Source organism: Capra hircus, chromosome 17, assembly GCF_001704415.2.
Source record: "Capra hircus breed San Clemente chromosome 17, ASM170441v1, whole genome shotgun sequence".
Taxonomy (NCBI): domain Eukaryota; kingdom Metazoa; phylum Chordata; class Mammalia; order Artiodactyla; family Bovidae; genus Capra; species Capra hircus.
This window is the reverse complement of record NC_030824.1, coordinates 18,653,837-18,668,824: the sequence shown is the minus strand read 5'-3', so window position 1 is coordinate 18,668,824 and position 14,988 is coordinate 18,653,837. Positions and strand designations below refer to the sequence as shown.

The 14,988-nt window shown below is 59.4% G+C and overlaps 3 protein-coding genes across 10 annotated transcripts in view; 1 reads left to right on the top strand and 2 right to left on the bottom strand.

The window, feature by feature from the left end:
- Positions 1-5,849, top strand: part of PITPNM2 (phosphatidylinositol transfer protein membrane associated 2) — a 158,666-nt gene extending 152,817 nt beyond the window's left edge. For all 4 annotated transcript variants that reach the window (XM_018061340.1, XM_018061339.1, XM_018061337.1 and 1 more), the window contains 8 exons: positions 248-396; positions 724-840; positions 1,189-1,305; positions 1,428-1,576; positions 1,669-1,818; positions 2,199-2,382; positions 2,470-2,598; positions 2,837-5,849. In XM_018061340.1, the coding sequence (XP_017916829.1) occupies positions 248-396; positions 724-840; positions 1,189-1,305; positions 1,428-1,576; positions 1,669-1,818; positions 2,199-2,382; positions 2,470-2,598; positions 2,837-3,163 (1,322 nt within the window). In that variant the 3' untranslated portion in view covers positions 3,164-5,849. The remainder of the gene's footprint in view (positions 1-247; positions 397-723; positions 841-1,188; positions 1,306-1,427; positions 1,577-1,668; positions 1,819-2,198; positions 2,383-2,469; positions 2,599-2,836) is intronic.
- ARL6IP4 (ADP ribosylation factor like GTPase 6 interacting protein 4) lies at positions 6,401-8,869 on the bottom strand. 5 transcript variants are annotated; one of them, XM_018061345.1, is made up of 6 exons: positions 8,709-8,868; positions 8,168-8,341; positions 7,448-7,756; positions 7,247-7,364; positions 6,775-6,844; positions 6,401-6,696 (listed from the first exon to the last, which is right to left on the bottom strand). In XM_018061345.1, exons 2-6 carry the CDS (start codon positions 8,328-8,330, stop codon positions 6,640-6,642), a joined length of 717 nt encoding a protein of 238 aa, XP_017916834.1. In that variant the 5' UTR covers positions 8,331-8,341; positions 8,709-8,868; the 3' UTR covers positions 6,401-6,639. The 5 variants fall into 5 exon arrangements, with proteins under 5 accessions (XP_017916834.1, XP_017916835.1, XP_017916832.1 ...); XM_018061346.1 differs by having other exon boundaries at positions 7,448-7,732; positions 8,709-8,867; XM_018061343.1 differs by having other exon boundaries at positions 6,402-6,844; positions 8,709-8,869.
- On the bottom strand, positions 9,538-14,360 carry OGFOD2 (2-oxoglutarate and iron dependent oxygenase domain containing 2). Its single transcript, XM_018061341.1, has 7 exons — positions 13,439-14,360; positions 12,956-13,012; positions 12,112-12,225; positions 11,922-12,021; positions 11,113-11,240; positions 10,602-10,859; positions 9,538-10,528 (listed from the first exon to the last, which is right to left on the bottom strand). The coding sequence occupies exons 1-7, from the start codon at positions 13,568-13,570 to the stop codon at positions 10,265-10,267; spliced, it is 1,053 nt and encodes a 350-aa protein (XP_017916830.1). The 5' UTR covers positions 13,571-14,360; the 3' UTR covers positions 9,538-10,264.

Here is a 14,988-nt window from a genome sequence, read left to right as displayed (position 1 = left end):
TCCACACCTCCCTGCTGAGCCACAGCCCCCACTCCCCCTCCCTGGGGCACTTGGGCCGCTTGCTGCTGTCCTGGCCTCCTGTGCCTTCTCGCCTGCTCCCGTCGCTGAGCCTGGGAGAAGGAGACTCGCTTTGGTGGTGGTCCTGCTCCCTGGTCAGAGGAGGGTTTTGTCTTTGGGCGGAGCCAGGCCTGAGGGGCCAGGTGACCCTCGGGGGCCCAGCCCAGTCACAGTCCCCTCCTCTTGGCAGTTGCTGCGAAGTGGTGGGGCCAGAAGCGGATCGACTATGCCCTGTACTGCCCCGACGCCCTGACGGCCTTCCCCACCGTGGCCCTGCCCCACCTCTTCCACGCCAGCTACTGGGAGTCGACGGACGTGGTCTCCTTCCTGCTGAGACAGGTACCCAGAGTCCCCCTACCAGATACACTGACACCTCTCAGGCCCTGAATGACCCTGCAGCTGACTCGGCCCCATTTCATAAATGAGGAAGGTGGGGGACCCCACTTTTCTGGCTCCAGCAGAGGAAGCTGTGGAGACGGGGTGAATGGATGTACACCCTCATGGGACAGATGTGAATTCTGGGGGGCCAGAGGGTGGACGGTAGTGGGGTTTGTCCCCCAAACCCTCACAGGGTTAGTTGGGCCCCTAGGGCCGCTGGCCTCTCTCCACAGAACAGGAAGTCCCAGGCTTGAGTCTGCCCCGTGACCCCTCTCTGTCCCCTCGCAGGTCATGAGGCATGACAACTCCAGCATCTTGGAGCTGGACGGCAAGGAGGTCTCGGTGTTCACCCCCTCGAAGCCGAGAGAGAAGTGGCAGCGCAAGAGGACCCACGTGAAGCTTCGGGTGAGGGGTCCTCTGGGTGCCCCGGCCCCAGGGCTATTGTCCTATTGAATCCTCCTGAGAAAACCCCATTTTAAGGATGAGGAAACTGAGTCACCAGAGATGTGTGCTGTCTTACTTAATCCTCACAGTCTGAGGATTAAATCCTGTGTAAATCCTCCCCCATTTACAGACGGGGACTCACACCAAGGCCATGTAGGTCAGTGGCTGAGCTGGACTTGAACCCTGGGCCATCTGACTTTGTGCCCATGATCACCCCCAGGCCCCTGGGAAGTTTGAGCTGAGCCCAGGAGACCCCAGCCACCCCTCCATCCCCAACCCTGACTCAACCTTGCTCCTGCACCCCCCCAGAATGTGACAGCCAACCACCGGATCAATGACGCAGTTGCCAACGAGGATGGCCCACAGGTCTTGACGGGCCGGTTCATGTACGGGCCCCTGGACATGGTCACCCTGACCGGGGAGAAGGTAAAGACCTGGGGAGCCTGTGGGAGCCCCACCCAGCCCCACCTCCCTCTGGCTGGGCGGTGGAGAGTTGGGGGTGGGGAGGTCGGGGCATGGCCACCCATGACCGGCCTGCCTGGCTCCAGGTGGACGTCCACATCATGATGCAGCCGCCCTCAGGTGAGTGGCTGTACCTGGACACGCTGGTGACCAACAGCAGTGGGCGTGTCTCCTACACCATCCCTGAGACCCATCGCCTAGGTGTGGGTGTCTACCCCATCAAGATGGTGGTCAGGTAGGAGCTGGGAGGAAGGAGTGGGTGGGCCTACCTCGTCTGGGGCTGGAGGAGGGGGTCCCAGTGGGTTCTGACGAGCCACCCCCTCCCAGGGGAGACCACACGTTTGCTGACAGCTACATCACCGTGCTGCCCAAGGGCACGGAGTTCGTGGTTTTCAGCATCGATGGCTCCTTCGCTGCCAGCGTGTCCATCATGGGCAGCGACCCCAAAGTGCGGGCTGGGGCTGTGGACGTGGTGCGGTGAGTGCCCCCAGGGGCAGTGGGTGGGCTCGAAGGCAGGTAGCTCGGGGCTGGGCAGAGAGAGGATGGTCTTGGGTGCCAGAGCCAGGACAGGGGGCAGCGACCCTATGGCTTGGAGGGTCCAGCAGCACCACTTCCCAGCTGGGATCTCTTGCTCAGTTCCCTCACCTGGGAAGCGGGGCTTTTCCTAACAAGACCAGTTACACCTGCTGCAGAGGGTGGGAGTGGGGATTGTGAGAGCCGAGCAGTGAGCACCGTGCTGGGGCTGTTACTGTTGAAGCCTGTGCCCACTAGTGGGGCTGGCTGGGCAAGGAGACCAGGAAGCCCCAGAGGGAAGACACTGAGGCCGTGGGACACCCAGGCCTGCCCCTCGCCCCCAGGCACTGGCAGGACCTGGGCTACCTCATCATCTACGTGACTGGCCGGCCTGACATGCAGAAGCAGCGGGTGGTAGCGTGGTTGGCTCAGCACAACTTCCCCCACGGCGTGGTGTCCTTCTGTGACGGCCTGGTGCACGACCCGCTGCGGCACAAGGCCAACTTCCTGAAGCTGCTCATCTCCGAGGTGGGTCCCCGGGTGGAAAGGAGCGGGGTGGGGGTTGGGGTGGGGGCGGAAGGGCTGAGCCTGCGCCCACACCGATCTCGCCCACAGCTGCACCTGCGGGTGCACGCGGCCTACGGCTCCACCAAGGACGTGGCGGTCTACAGCTCCATCAGCCTGTCCCCCATGCAGATCTACATCGTGGGCCGGCCCACCAAGAAGCTGCAGCAGCAGTGCCAGGTGAGCGGCGTTCAGGTGGGCGGGGCAGGCGGGCAGCCCCGCCCCCGACTGCCGCGCCGCCCTGGGAGCCCCGCCCCCCAGTGCCGGGCCACCCCGGAGCCCCGCCCCCACCCCGGGCCACCCCCGGAGCCCCGCCTCCCGACTGCCTCGCCGCCCTGGGCGCCCCGCCTACCGACTGCCGGGCCAACACGGAGCCCCGCCCCCTGACCGCCGTGCTTCCTGCTGCCCTCACCCGCAGTTCATCACCGACGGCTACGCGGCCCACTTGGCCCAGCTCAAGTACAACCACCGGGCGCGGCCAGCCCGCAACGCGGCCACCCGCATGGCGCTGCGCAAGGGCAGCTTCGGCCTGCCGGGCCAAGGCGACTTCCTGCGCTCCCGGAACCACCTGCTCCGCACCATTTCGGCCCAGCCCAGCGGCCCCGGCCCCCGGCCGCACGAGCGGACACAGAGCCAGGCGGACAGCGAGCAGCGGGGACAGCGCAGCATGAGCATGGCGGCCGGCTGCTGGGGCCGCACCTTGGCCGGCCGGCCAGAGCCCGGCGCAGCCGCGGGCCCCAAGTAGGGCACCGGGAGTGAGGCGCTGTGGTCTCCATGGTGCTAGGCCAGGGCGGCCCGCCCTGCCAGGAGGCCTGGCCTGGGCACTTACGGTCGGCTGGGGCAAAGCTCGTCCCAGGGCCCGGCAGAGGACACGGGCTGTGCCAGACACAGCCCTCCCAACCCAACCTCACACTTTAGGGTTTGCGGGGTTCCAGCTAGTCGTGGAAGTTGGCAGGACGACCATCCCTGGGAAGACCCGGGGACCAGGACTCCCAACGTGGACTGGCCAGAAGGCGCTCCTGGACGCTTGCCCTGCATTGACGTCCCCGCATTCTGATGCCAGGCCTGGGCACCTCCCATCCATTTGCTCGCCCTGACCCCCAGGTCCCCTCCCACTTGGTAGCAGCTGCAACAGGGGGACAGCCTGCTTCTTGTTGACTCGAGTTACTCAACTGTTTGACCTCACTGGTTTTGCACTGATTTTTGAGCGTGGAGATTCATCACCATCTCCTATGGCCACAGACTAATGGACATGCATGAAAATTCAACGTTTGCCCATCCAAGACCTGCCGCCTCACAGAAGGCTCCAGGGCGGAGAATCCTTGTACAAATAGGAGAGAAAGGCCATATCATAATTTCTGCCGCCCTGCCTGGCCCATGAACCCATGGCAGCCCCAGACCCCAGCCTCTTCCACCTGCCCCATCTGGAGCCCAGTTCAGCTGTGGGCCTGGAGCCATCTCTGCCCTGGGCACAGGTCAGGCTGCCAGGTCAGTCGGTGAAGCCAAGTGGCTCCTGAGAAGCCTCGCCTGGGGCTGCGGGGCCTGGACAGGCCTGGCCTCTTCTCGCCTGCCATCAGCCAAGGCTCCACGCCTCGGCCCTCCCTTCCGCGTTTCTACACCTTTCTACTTCTCCAATCTGATTTCTATGAGGTTTTTTTAAAAGAGCAATCCTTGGCTGCTTCCTTTTCTTAACTCTTTCTGTACCAAACGCAGCCCCTCCACATGAAAACACCCAGCACTGTGACGGAGTCCAGCCTGGTTCTGGGTCCCAGGGCCCTGTCCGCTGCCCAGGCAGCGGGGCGTGGCCTCTCTGCCTCACCCGAGCCCCGTTAATTCCACAGAATTTCTACTCTGGGGTGAATGGGGCACACCCTTAGTTGTTTTTTTTTTTTTTTTTTAATGCCAATTCCGTTTCGATGCCGAATCTAAGAAGCCACAACTCGCTTAGTTAGCTTAAGGGCAGGCAGCCATGACTACATTTCCCACCTGGTAAGGACCATGCTGTCCTGTGCGCTGGGTCTGAGTATCAGCCCTCCCTCCCCAGAACTGACTGCGATCTCAGTTGTGGCCTTGGCTCCAGGCGGCCCCTCTGCTGCTCCTCCACCCCCTTCATGACAGGGGAGCCTGCCAGGCCTTAGCCAGCCGTCCAACATCCAGGCTCCTTCTGTGAGAAGCGGCTGCCAACCTGGATACAGCCTCGGGGCCTCACGGGCTGGGATGGTGAGGCACGCAGACGGATGTTAACATTTTCCCGTGTGTAGATATGTACAGCCAAAGGGTCATGTAAATGTTCTGCAAAAGTGGGTCTGTACAGAGTGAAAGCTATTTATTTTGTGCAGAGAAAAATGTCTGGAGGGATGGGACCTTCAGGATTTATTAATATTTAAGATGTAGCTTTTTGTTGTTTCCGGCATTATGTATAAAGCGACGATTATTTTATGGACCAAGTTTTAATGTAACTGTTGCAGTGAAAGTGCAATATCTAACCCCCTGCTCCCAGCGGGAAACACTTGGCCCGACAATCACAGCCCCAGCCAGGGGCCCCGTGGCCAGTGCCTCCTCCTGTCGGTCCCACCTCACCCCATCTCGCCTGTCGCCTCGGTGAGCAGCCATCCGGATGGAGGAGCACCTGCAAGAGTCTCGGCCCGCCTGCAATAAAGGCCTGGAGGCCACCAGCCCCAGGAGGCTGGGTGGGCAGTGAGCTCGGCCTCTCCCAGTGGGCCGCTGCCCCACAGCTCCGAGCTCCCCGCCTGCCTACCCAGCTGCCAGCCATGCCAAGGACAACAGCAATAGTCTGGGCCTCTCCCAGCGGCCCTCAGCCATAGATGGTGAGGTGGGCAGCCCACCCTCCCCGTGGACGTCTCTCTTCTATATCCAGGTCGGCTTCCTGCCTCCCTTCAGATTCCTCTTGGCACATTATCCTCTTAAGGAAGCACCAGTTTTTCAGAAACTAAGAGAGGGAGGACAGAGTCCTTTAAAATACCAAAAATGTTTACAGCATTGGGTGCTGAGCTGCAGGGCTCAGGCCCGACCAGTCATAACCAAAGGGTGAGGCAGGCCTTGCTGACTGCCACCCCACCCCAGGCCTGTTAGAGTAGAAGCCTTAGTCCCAGCCCCCCCACCCCCAGGACTGAGCCTCAGCCCGCCACTCCCAGACCCCACCACCTGCCTTCTCTTTGATTTCTAAAGAGGGATTCTGCAGAGACCCCATGCCCCCTTCCCAGCTCGGTCTGCACCGCCTGCCTGCCCACCTGCCACGTCGCAGCCTTCACGTGTCAACCCGTCTGTCTGTCTGGTCTGTCTGGGCCGCCTGTGAGCGGTGTCTGACGTATCCCCACCCGCCCTTGCTGTCCCTGCTCCATCGGGCCTGAGTGTGCTCTGTGTACTGTGTTGTCATCTGTTACACTGATTAAAGAAGCAGGAAGGCCTCCTTCTGGGTCTCAGTACTGCGCCGGCCACCAGAGCACTGGGGGTGGGGGCTGGGTGGGGGGTGCAGCCTGCCCTAGGAGGTAAAGGCAGTCCTTCCCAGGACACAATGTCAGCTGTGCTCACAATACCAACACACTCCCATGGGCCTTCTCTCTGCTGGGCTTCCTTCTAGCCCCTTCCTGGGTATGAACTCACTCTGTCCTCACAGCAATCCAGTGATGAAAATGGATGCTGTCAGCCTCTGCCTCACAGAGGACACAGCCTGTGAGCTGGGCCAGGACTCCTCCCAGGCCAGCAGGACTCTCTTATCTGCAGAGTTAACAGCAAGGGTAGCAACCTCCCTCCAGGCCTGAGGAAATCAGCTTAAGAGCCGAGGGTTTGGGATTCAGCTGGGGTGGAGTGGGGCTCTGGTCCAGGCCGGCTGACCTGAGGGTGAGGACCGCGAGAGTAGCTGGTGTGTGCCCCCCGCCAAAGCTCCCAGAGTCCTTATTTTTGCCCTGAAGTTGGGTTGTCTCCTTCCCTCCCCCTCAGCACAAAAAGCAACACCACAGAAGATATCTCCAACCAGGGAACATTTAATATCTGAGAAGGTGCGCTCTTTCGGGAGATGGGGGAGCTGACTTGGCCAGCGACCCCCGACCTCCACTCCCTGCATTGCAGAGGAGGCTGGGCCAGAGGCTGGTCTGCAGGAGAAAGAACACCCAGCGGGCTCCCCACTGTCCACCCTGAGGCCAGCCTCCAGGTCGTGCCAACACCATGTGTAGCAGGCCTTGGATGGGGGCCACGGGGGCCTCAGGGCAGGAGCCCTGCTCGCATCTGGAAGGCCAGGCCGTCCCCTCGGGTGGCTTGCTGGGGAAGAAAGCACACAGGAGGGGATAGGTCAGAAGAAGAGCTGGGGGTGGGCCTGGGTAAGGGGGCGACACCCACCTTATTGATCTCTCTGTGTCGTTCCTTGGTGACAATTTCCTCTAAGACCTCGCCGTCTCCCTTAATGAGCCTGGGGATGGGAGTGGGCAGGCTGAGCCTCTTAACTGAAAGGCCAGAGCACCAGAACCAGAAGCACCCGGCAGAGGGGTGCCAGGCCCAGGCCCCACCACCACCTTGAGCTGGCTGCCACACCCTGCTGGCCACTCCCACTCCTTCCTTCTTACCTCCCTCCCTTGCCACAGAGATGAGGACAGAGGGTAGCTCTGCCATCAGACAGGCCAGCTGTGGCTCTTTGAAGACCCTCCCTCAAGGCCCTTCCAGCCCCTGCAATTGCCTACTCCAGCCAATAGGGAGCAATGGCCTGAGAAGTCTCATCAACAAGGGACTTTTCCCCTGGTCGTCAGCCTGTTTAGAGCAGCAGCAACCCCCATCCCTCCTCCTGAAAGTGCAGTCTGGGGCCAGCGCGCCCCACCTGGTGCGTCCTGTCTCCGGGTCCACCACCTTGCGGATGACACTCTGCCGGGCATCCCACTCCTCCTTGGTCATGGGCTTCATGGCCTGGATGCGGGACTTCTGCTCGTCCGTCAGGACTGGAAGGTAAGATGGCAGGGAGGTGGTGGCAGAGCCTCAGGGAGGGGACCCTCCCCACCCTGCACAGCAGGCAGCGCAGTACCTGGGCCATCCTCTTCCTCCTTGGCTGCTCTGTGCCACTGGTCCAGCGAGGGTCCGGGCAGAGCCTCAGCCTGCTGCATTCTGGCCTTCTCCTTGCCTCTCTTCTTCAGCTTCTTCTTCCTTTTCTTCTTCTTCTTCCTCTTCTTGTCCTTGTGCTTCCCCCGCTTCTTCCGGCCATCGCTGGAGGAAGAGGAGGAGGACGAAGAGGAAGAGGAGCTAGAAGAACTGGAAGAAGAGGAGGAGGAGCTGGATCGTGGTCTCCTCCGGGCCTTGTGCTTGCTTCTCTCTGTGATGCAGGGAGAAGGTGAGGCTGGAAGGCCAGGAGGGGAAGAAGTAAACCTTCGTCCCCTTGCTCTGGCCTATAGCAGGCTCAGGCTGACTACCTCCTGGCAGGGCTTCAGCACGCTGTGGAGAGGCACTTTCTCGACGCCGCAGTCACTGTCTGCCCAGGAGCAAGGTGGCCAGCACCCACATCTTAGGCCCTGCTACACCAAAATTATGATAAAGTGCTCGCTTCACTCCATATTCAATGGGTTGGCCCAGCCCCTGGATTCTGAGGATTCTGAGCGTCTTTCATTCCAGATAGCGAGGACACTCTTGTGTCCCTCTGAATAGTGCTCCCTGCGATTTTCCCAAAGTCAGTCTGGAGAAGCCCTCCCGACTGTCTGCAACTTCCTCCCTGAAGTTCCCTCATCCCTTTCCCATTCCCTCTGGTCCTCACCCTCAGCCCCAGAGGAGATGATGCTGGCCTTGCGGCTTTGGGATCTCGAAGCCGAGCAGCTCCTCCGGGCGTCCTTACTGCTCTTCTTCCTTTTTTTTTCCGACCCTCGCCCCCGGGAACGGCTGCGACTCCTAGAGCGCTTGCGGGAGCCGACGTGAGCCATAGCGCCGCGAACTGCAGACACGAAGGCACACTTAAACCCGGGATCGATCACGGGGCCGGCCCGCAGACTGGGTTCCCAGGGAGGCTCTACTCTGGCCGAGTCGACCAGATTCGGCCTGGTCTTCTGGGGCCTGGCACCCATCACTACCCGGGGCAGCGTTATTGAGGGGGAGTTGGAGCAACCTTGCGATCCTCACCCGCCCCCAACGCCGGGTAACCCAAGTTCTCCGCGGACTCCCGGCACCTCCGCTGCGGCCCCTTTAAGGGTCCGCCCCCACGCGGACGCTTCACGGCTGCGCGCGCAGCTCAGGCGCCTCTAGGAACGGCCGCGCGCCTCAGATGCCAGGTGGGTTCCTCTTCCCTTTCCACGTGCACCTACCCTTCACCCCGCGCCCTCCGCGGCCTTGCCGCCTCAAAGAAAGTCCCCGGGGTTGCTCTGCTCCCTCTTCAACCGCCCATCCGGCGGGACCGCCAACCCTGCACCACGCCTTCGAGTGAGGAAGCAACGGCTGGGTGACTTCCGGCCCAGGGCGGTGCACTGGGAGGCTGTCCGGCCGCGAAGCCAGGCGCTGCTGCCTTTAGTTCTGAAGCCCCAGGTTCCGTCTGTGGGGCAGCCCAAGAAACCGAGTCTGGCGCGCTCACCTCCCAGAGAGGCGAGCTGGGGCTCCAGGCTCCCGCCTCTAGGGGGAGCTCCCGGACGAGAGACCTGCTCGCCAGCTTGGTGCCAGTCCCAGAGCTCACAAGCCGTTTGCCGCAGCTATGCCCTCTCCCATCTTTAGCCTATTCGGTCGGCCTGCAGCTGCCCCAGTCCCTGTGAAGCCCAGGGGAGGAGGCCACTGTGGATTTTCTGCGGACATGTCCACACCAGCAGGCCGTGAGCTCCAGAACCTTGGTCTTTCCGATGTCTGCATTCAGTAATACAGAGGTCACAAACTCAGACATCCATAGAAACCGGAAAGTTCACAGCAACCTATGAGGGACCCCTGTGAGGGAGTGTACCACAGGCCTCGAGAGTCTGGTCTCCCTGGTTTCTGCAGTGTGGACTGGGGCCGGATATTTCCAGATCTTCCCACTTTGCCAGGGGAGCCCAAACTCAAGATTTCAACATGGAAAACTCTCCCAAACATAGCATCGCTGCATGCCTCCTCCAGTCTTGGGGCCACCGAGTTGCAAACTCTTTGATAGTAATGACAGCAGCAAACCCAGAGGACTGTTGTAAATTGCTTTATAAATGGAAGTCATTTGATCCTCAAAACAGCTCTAGGACATAGGTACTTTCCAGGAAAAAAGACTAAGGCAGAGAGAGGCAGGTGGCTTACCCAGTTACAACTGGAAGTGGCTGAATCAGAATTTGAATCCAGGCAGTCTGGCTCCAAGTTCCTGCTTCTAATCTTTCTGCAGTAACCCCTCCATACCATCCAGAAGATGGAGGTGACCCACCCAAATCCCCTTAGAAGACATGTGCACTCGACCTTAGCCATGGTGTCTGCTGCTGACACCCCACACCTGGACCCTGCTCTGGAAGATTTCCTTGGCCACTGGGAACCATGCTGCCCTGGAGGTGGATGTTTGGGAAATTACTCACCCACTCCATACCCTGAAACACCCCATAGCCAATAACTGCTGTTGGGGGCAAACTGTGCTTCAATTCATGCTCCAGAAAGCCCTGTGGGATTGGGCTGAAACTGGATGCTGTGTCAAACCATCCTGATCCAGCTCCTTCCTGCCCTATCCTGCTCCTCCCTGGAGCACTCCCTCCTTAAACCACGTGCACAGGAATTCCTGTCTCAGGCTCTGGTCTACAAGCCTGACCTAAGCCAGCCTGTCTGCTGAAAGAATGACCCAGAAGCCTGTGTGTCCTCTTGAATCAAGAAGTGCTGAGGGCTGCAGGGTGTTTATTTCTGTCCTTGCCCGCCACACTGGCCCTGGCCAAGCTCAAGTTAGGGCACACACATCCACCGTGGCGGGCTCCTCGCGGGTGAAGCCATCACCGAAGCCCTCGTCGTCCACCAGGTCAGGCTTGCGGCAGCACATAGGGCAGAGGCGGTTGCGCACGGCTGAGGCCCGGAGCCAGACGACCAGGTTCCAGCGCTCACCGGTGCCCAGGGGCCGGGCCCCGTGCAGCTGGCCCCCACGGTGCAGGAGGCCCTGGCCCACCACGTGCTCCACCTCCAAGGGCTTGGCCAGGGTTGAAGGCACCTGTGGACAGTGGAGCTCAGGCCTGGGTACTCACAGTGGCTCTGGCCCGGCCCCACGGGTTACACACACTAACCTGGAAGAGATCCCCAAAGTAGAGGGCACCCCCTGTGAAGGCCTTGCCCAGGGACACATTGAGGGTGAGCTCGGCGTTATCGTAGTGGCAGCCCAGCTCGCGGTCTTGGCCGGGTGCGTATTTGACCACAAAGGCCCGGTGGCTGTCTAGCCAGCCCCCGCCACAGTCTGGATACAGCAGGGCCATCAGCGGCTGGAGGAAGCGCTCCCGCAGTGGTGTTACGAGCGGTTCATCCAGGCCTAGCTCATGTAGCAACACCTGGGGGTGGGGGAGCTCAGAATTAGCAGGGAAGCTGGTAAGGCCTGTCCCTGGGTCCCTGGGGGCGTCCCTCACTAAGGACAGTGCTGAGTGCTGTGCAGACATCATCAACCTGCTTAACTTCATAATAATACTGCCTGATTTCATCTTACAGATGGTGAGACCAAGGCTTGGAGGAGGTCTGCGCTGGGAACACGTCTCCCCAGACGGAGGTCCCTGCCTCCTTGTGCTGGCGGGGTGGAGCCTCACCCACCCCATAGTTGTTCATGGTGTTGGGTCTTCCCTTGGGCATGTCTGACTGCTCGAAGTGCTCCAGCTCCTCCAGCAGGGCCTGGCAGAAGGGCGCTGTGAACACCGGCAGCCGGTAAATTCGCTTCTCCTCTGTGGAGGGAGAGGGAGCAATGGTTGGTTAGCCGGGATCTAACCTCTTCCCTTCCCCCAGCCTCAGTCTCCTCATCTGTAGAATGGGGATGACGTGAGTACTCACCTTGTGATGATTAAATGGGCTCTTGTGATGATCAAATGACATAACGTGTGCGGCAAGGGTGCCTATTCTTGGACCCCTCCGCACCACTCATCCCTAGATCCTCACCCTGCCCTGAGGTCTGACCCCCAAATTCAGATGTGCATCCTGGCTGGCCACCCCTCCCCACCAGCTCCAGGTCCTGGCAGGTTTGGGAGACTTCACTCTTGCCCTGTCCTTCAGGTCTCAGGATGGGGAACTGCTCCCCATTCCCACCCCCACTGCTAACCCTGGGGCAGGTCTCTCACCATCCCTTGCTGACCCGAGCCCACACTTGTCTCAACCATCCCCTCATTAACGTCTTCAGTCACCCCAGTTTGAGGATGCCGGCTGGCTTGTGCCTGGTGCATAGCACTGAATTACTGATCACTGTGGTGGATGCATGTGCAAGTAAGTGAATACAGATGCCCTCCTCCTGACAGTTCCATCCTATCCCTCTTCTCACTCCTGCTGGTTTGACTTTTAGAGGCAGATATGGTGGGTGAAGGGACCCCCGTCTGCCACCCCCAGTCCTGCCAAGTAGCAGGCCAAGACCTCACCTGACACTGTCTCCAGCCGCTGAAGAAGGCCCTTAAGGTCTGCGCCTGACGATGCACTGTATTCAGCTGCAGCCAGAAATTCGGGGGCCAAAGTGGCCTCCTGGGGGCAGAACACACCAGCCATGGGGCAGACAGCCCCCAGGCCCGGATGCCTCCACCTCCTTCCAGTAACCTGCCCCCTGCCAGGTACCTGCAGCAAGTTGTAGACCTCTGGCCGCGCTGGGCGGTAGGAGCTGGCAATGAGGGCTTTCCTGGCAGCCGACTCCGGCCCCAGCCGCCGCCGCCGCTCCACCTCCTGCTCAAGCTGGGGTGACACAGGGCCTGGTTACCAGAATGGGGCCTCCCATCCCTCCCAAGGCCATTGTACAGATGAGGAAACTGAGGCTCAGGAAGCTCAAGGAAAGGCCAGAGCTGGAAGCCCAGTCTTCCTATGTTCCTGGCTCTGCCAGGGTAAATGGCAGGTGTTAAACCGTTAGCTGAAGGGGATTCCTTCCAGAAGGGGGCCCATCCCACTGAGGGCTGCACCAGTTTGGCTGGATTGAGACCCATCGCTGCACCTTCACCAGCTAGGCCCAACCAAGGAGGAGAAACAGAGTCCTGGTTAAGTCTTGTGTTCCAGAGGCTGCAGATGGCTGTCCTAGGAAGCTTCTCGACACTTAACACCACCCCACCATGGGAGACAAGCAGCAGTGGCAGAAGTGGTGTGGAGGGGAGAATGAAGAGTCAGGAGCCAGGTGGCACCTGGTGTGAAACCTTGAGTAGGTGACTCCTCCCCTTCAGTGCAAGTTTCTCATCTCAAAAGAGCACAAAGCAGACAACTTGGCATTTTCCCTGCTTTCTCTTTTCCTGGTGCCGGCACCCAGGTGCTGTGGTAAGTAGGGACAGGAAGGAGGTAAGGGGAGGTCAAAGGAGCCCTTCTGGGATCAGACACTGGCAGACCTGAGGCTGGGAGACCCCTCAAGCTGCAGACCCAAATCTAAACAGGAAGGGCCGGGCTGGGTGCAGAGGAGGCAGTGGAGGGTGGGGTGTGTTACCTCTCCCAACAGCTGCTGGAAGTCTTTAGGGCTGACACAGCCTCTGCTGCGCAGGATCTGAGAGCAGAAAAACCAGTAAGCGTGAGGGTGTGACCTGGGGCAAGTCTCTTAAGGTCTCTGAGCCTCAGCTTCTCCACCTTGAAATGAAGATGATCCGATCACAGGATCATCATAAAAATGAAATGTGATTAGCACGTTAAGCACACAGCAGCGGCTCTTGTTAATAACAGAGAGTACTCAGCCAGGCCCTGCCCTGAGCACTTTACATGTAGTTCATTCACTGATTTCTAACGACAGTCTCACTAAAGCGATATCATGATCGCCATTTGAGGTGGGAAATAAGAGAGGCAGCTAGAGGTTAAGTCAATCTTCTCGTCCGATCTGAGTGGGCCAAAGGCAAAGTAAACGACCCCGGGGACTGAGGTCCCTCCTCCACCACCGCTCCCAGCTCGTTTTCCCGCAGAGCCAATAGAGGCCACTCACGGGCTCGTAGTCCTGGCGCAGCTGCTGTTCGCTCCGGAAGCGCACGTGCAGCCCGTAGCGCGCCACGTACAAGTTCTCTGAGCAAAAGCAAGCGCAGCGGCAGAAGCGCCGGGGAACCGCTGCGGTCCCCATGGTGAGAAGCGTTGCACTGCCCCGCCGGCTACCGTAGGAACACTTCCGGGTACGCCCCCAGCCGGGCACGGGCGCTGTTTGGAACCAGCGGTTAAGGGTCCGTTCTAAATTCCCATGTTCAGAAAAGAACGAAGACTCCGCCCCAGGAAACGGTCTGCGGTGCAGAAAGATACTTCCAGGCAGGAATGAGACTGGCAGCGTCGGCTAAGAGCACGCCAGCCTAATGGGCCGCTGCTTCACAGTTTCTCCATCCACGAGGCGGGGATTAATCATCCTCTTTACAGATAGGTGAACCTGAGTCATACCTTCACGGAATTCCAAGACCTTCGGCTTAAACGCGCTGCCTCCTTTTTCTGCTAGGAGCTTTTAGCGGGCCAGCTGACGTCACGAGGAGAGTTGGCGCCTTGGGGTCCGATTTTGTTCCAACCGAGCTCCAGTTTTGTGCGTCTGAGCTTGGGTTTAGCATTCATCCCGGTCCCTGTCCGGCGCTCCCGATGCCTACGCCCCGGTTTCTTAGGATTCGCGGCGGAGTGCCCCATAGAGTGTCTCCAAGAGAGGGGCTCCGTCCGGCGAGACTTCCGGTGGCTCTCCTCAAGGATTCAGGTGTGAGGGGGGAAATAGGGTGTGGTCGGTTGTGGCCACAGCCCGCGCAACCAGGTTCAAGTTCTGCACAGCCAAGTGTGAGATGAGTATGTTTCTGTTTGATAGAGCGTGCCCCGCAACCTCGCGGAGACCCAATCACAGTACACGCAACTCTGTCTTCAGTTTACTCCAGTTCAGTCGCTCAGTCCTGTCTGACTCTTTGCGACCCCATGAACTGCAGCACGCCAGGCTTCCCTGTCCATCACCAACTCCTCGAGCTTGTTCAAACTCATGTATGTCCATCCAGTCAGTGATGCCATCCAACCGTCTCATCCTCTGTCTTCCCATTCTCCTCCCGCCTTCAATCTTTCCCAGCATCAGGGTCTTTTCCAGTGAGTCAGTTCTTCGCATCAGGTCGCCCAAGTATTGGAGTTTCAGCTTCAGCATCAGTCCTTCAGGACTGATTTCCTTTAGGATTGACTGATCTTCGTGCTGTCCAAGGGACTCTCAAGAGTCTACTCCAACACCACAGTTCAAAAGCATCAGTTCTTCAGTGCTCAGCTTTCTTTATAGTCCAACTCTCACATCCATATATGACTACTGGAAAAACCATAGGTTTAACTAGATGGATCTTTGTTGGCAAAGTAATGTCTCTGCTTTTTAATATGCTGTCTATGTTGGTCATAGCTTTTCTTCCAAGGAGCAAGCGTCTTCTAATTTCATGGCTGTACTCACCATCTGCAGTGATTTTGGAGCCCCCCAAAAAATAAACTCTCTGTTTCCATTGTTTCCCCATCTATTTGCCATGAAGTGATGGGACTGGATGCCATGATCTT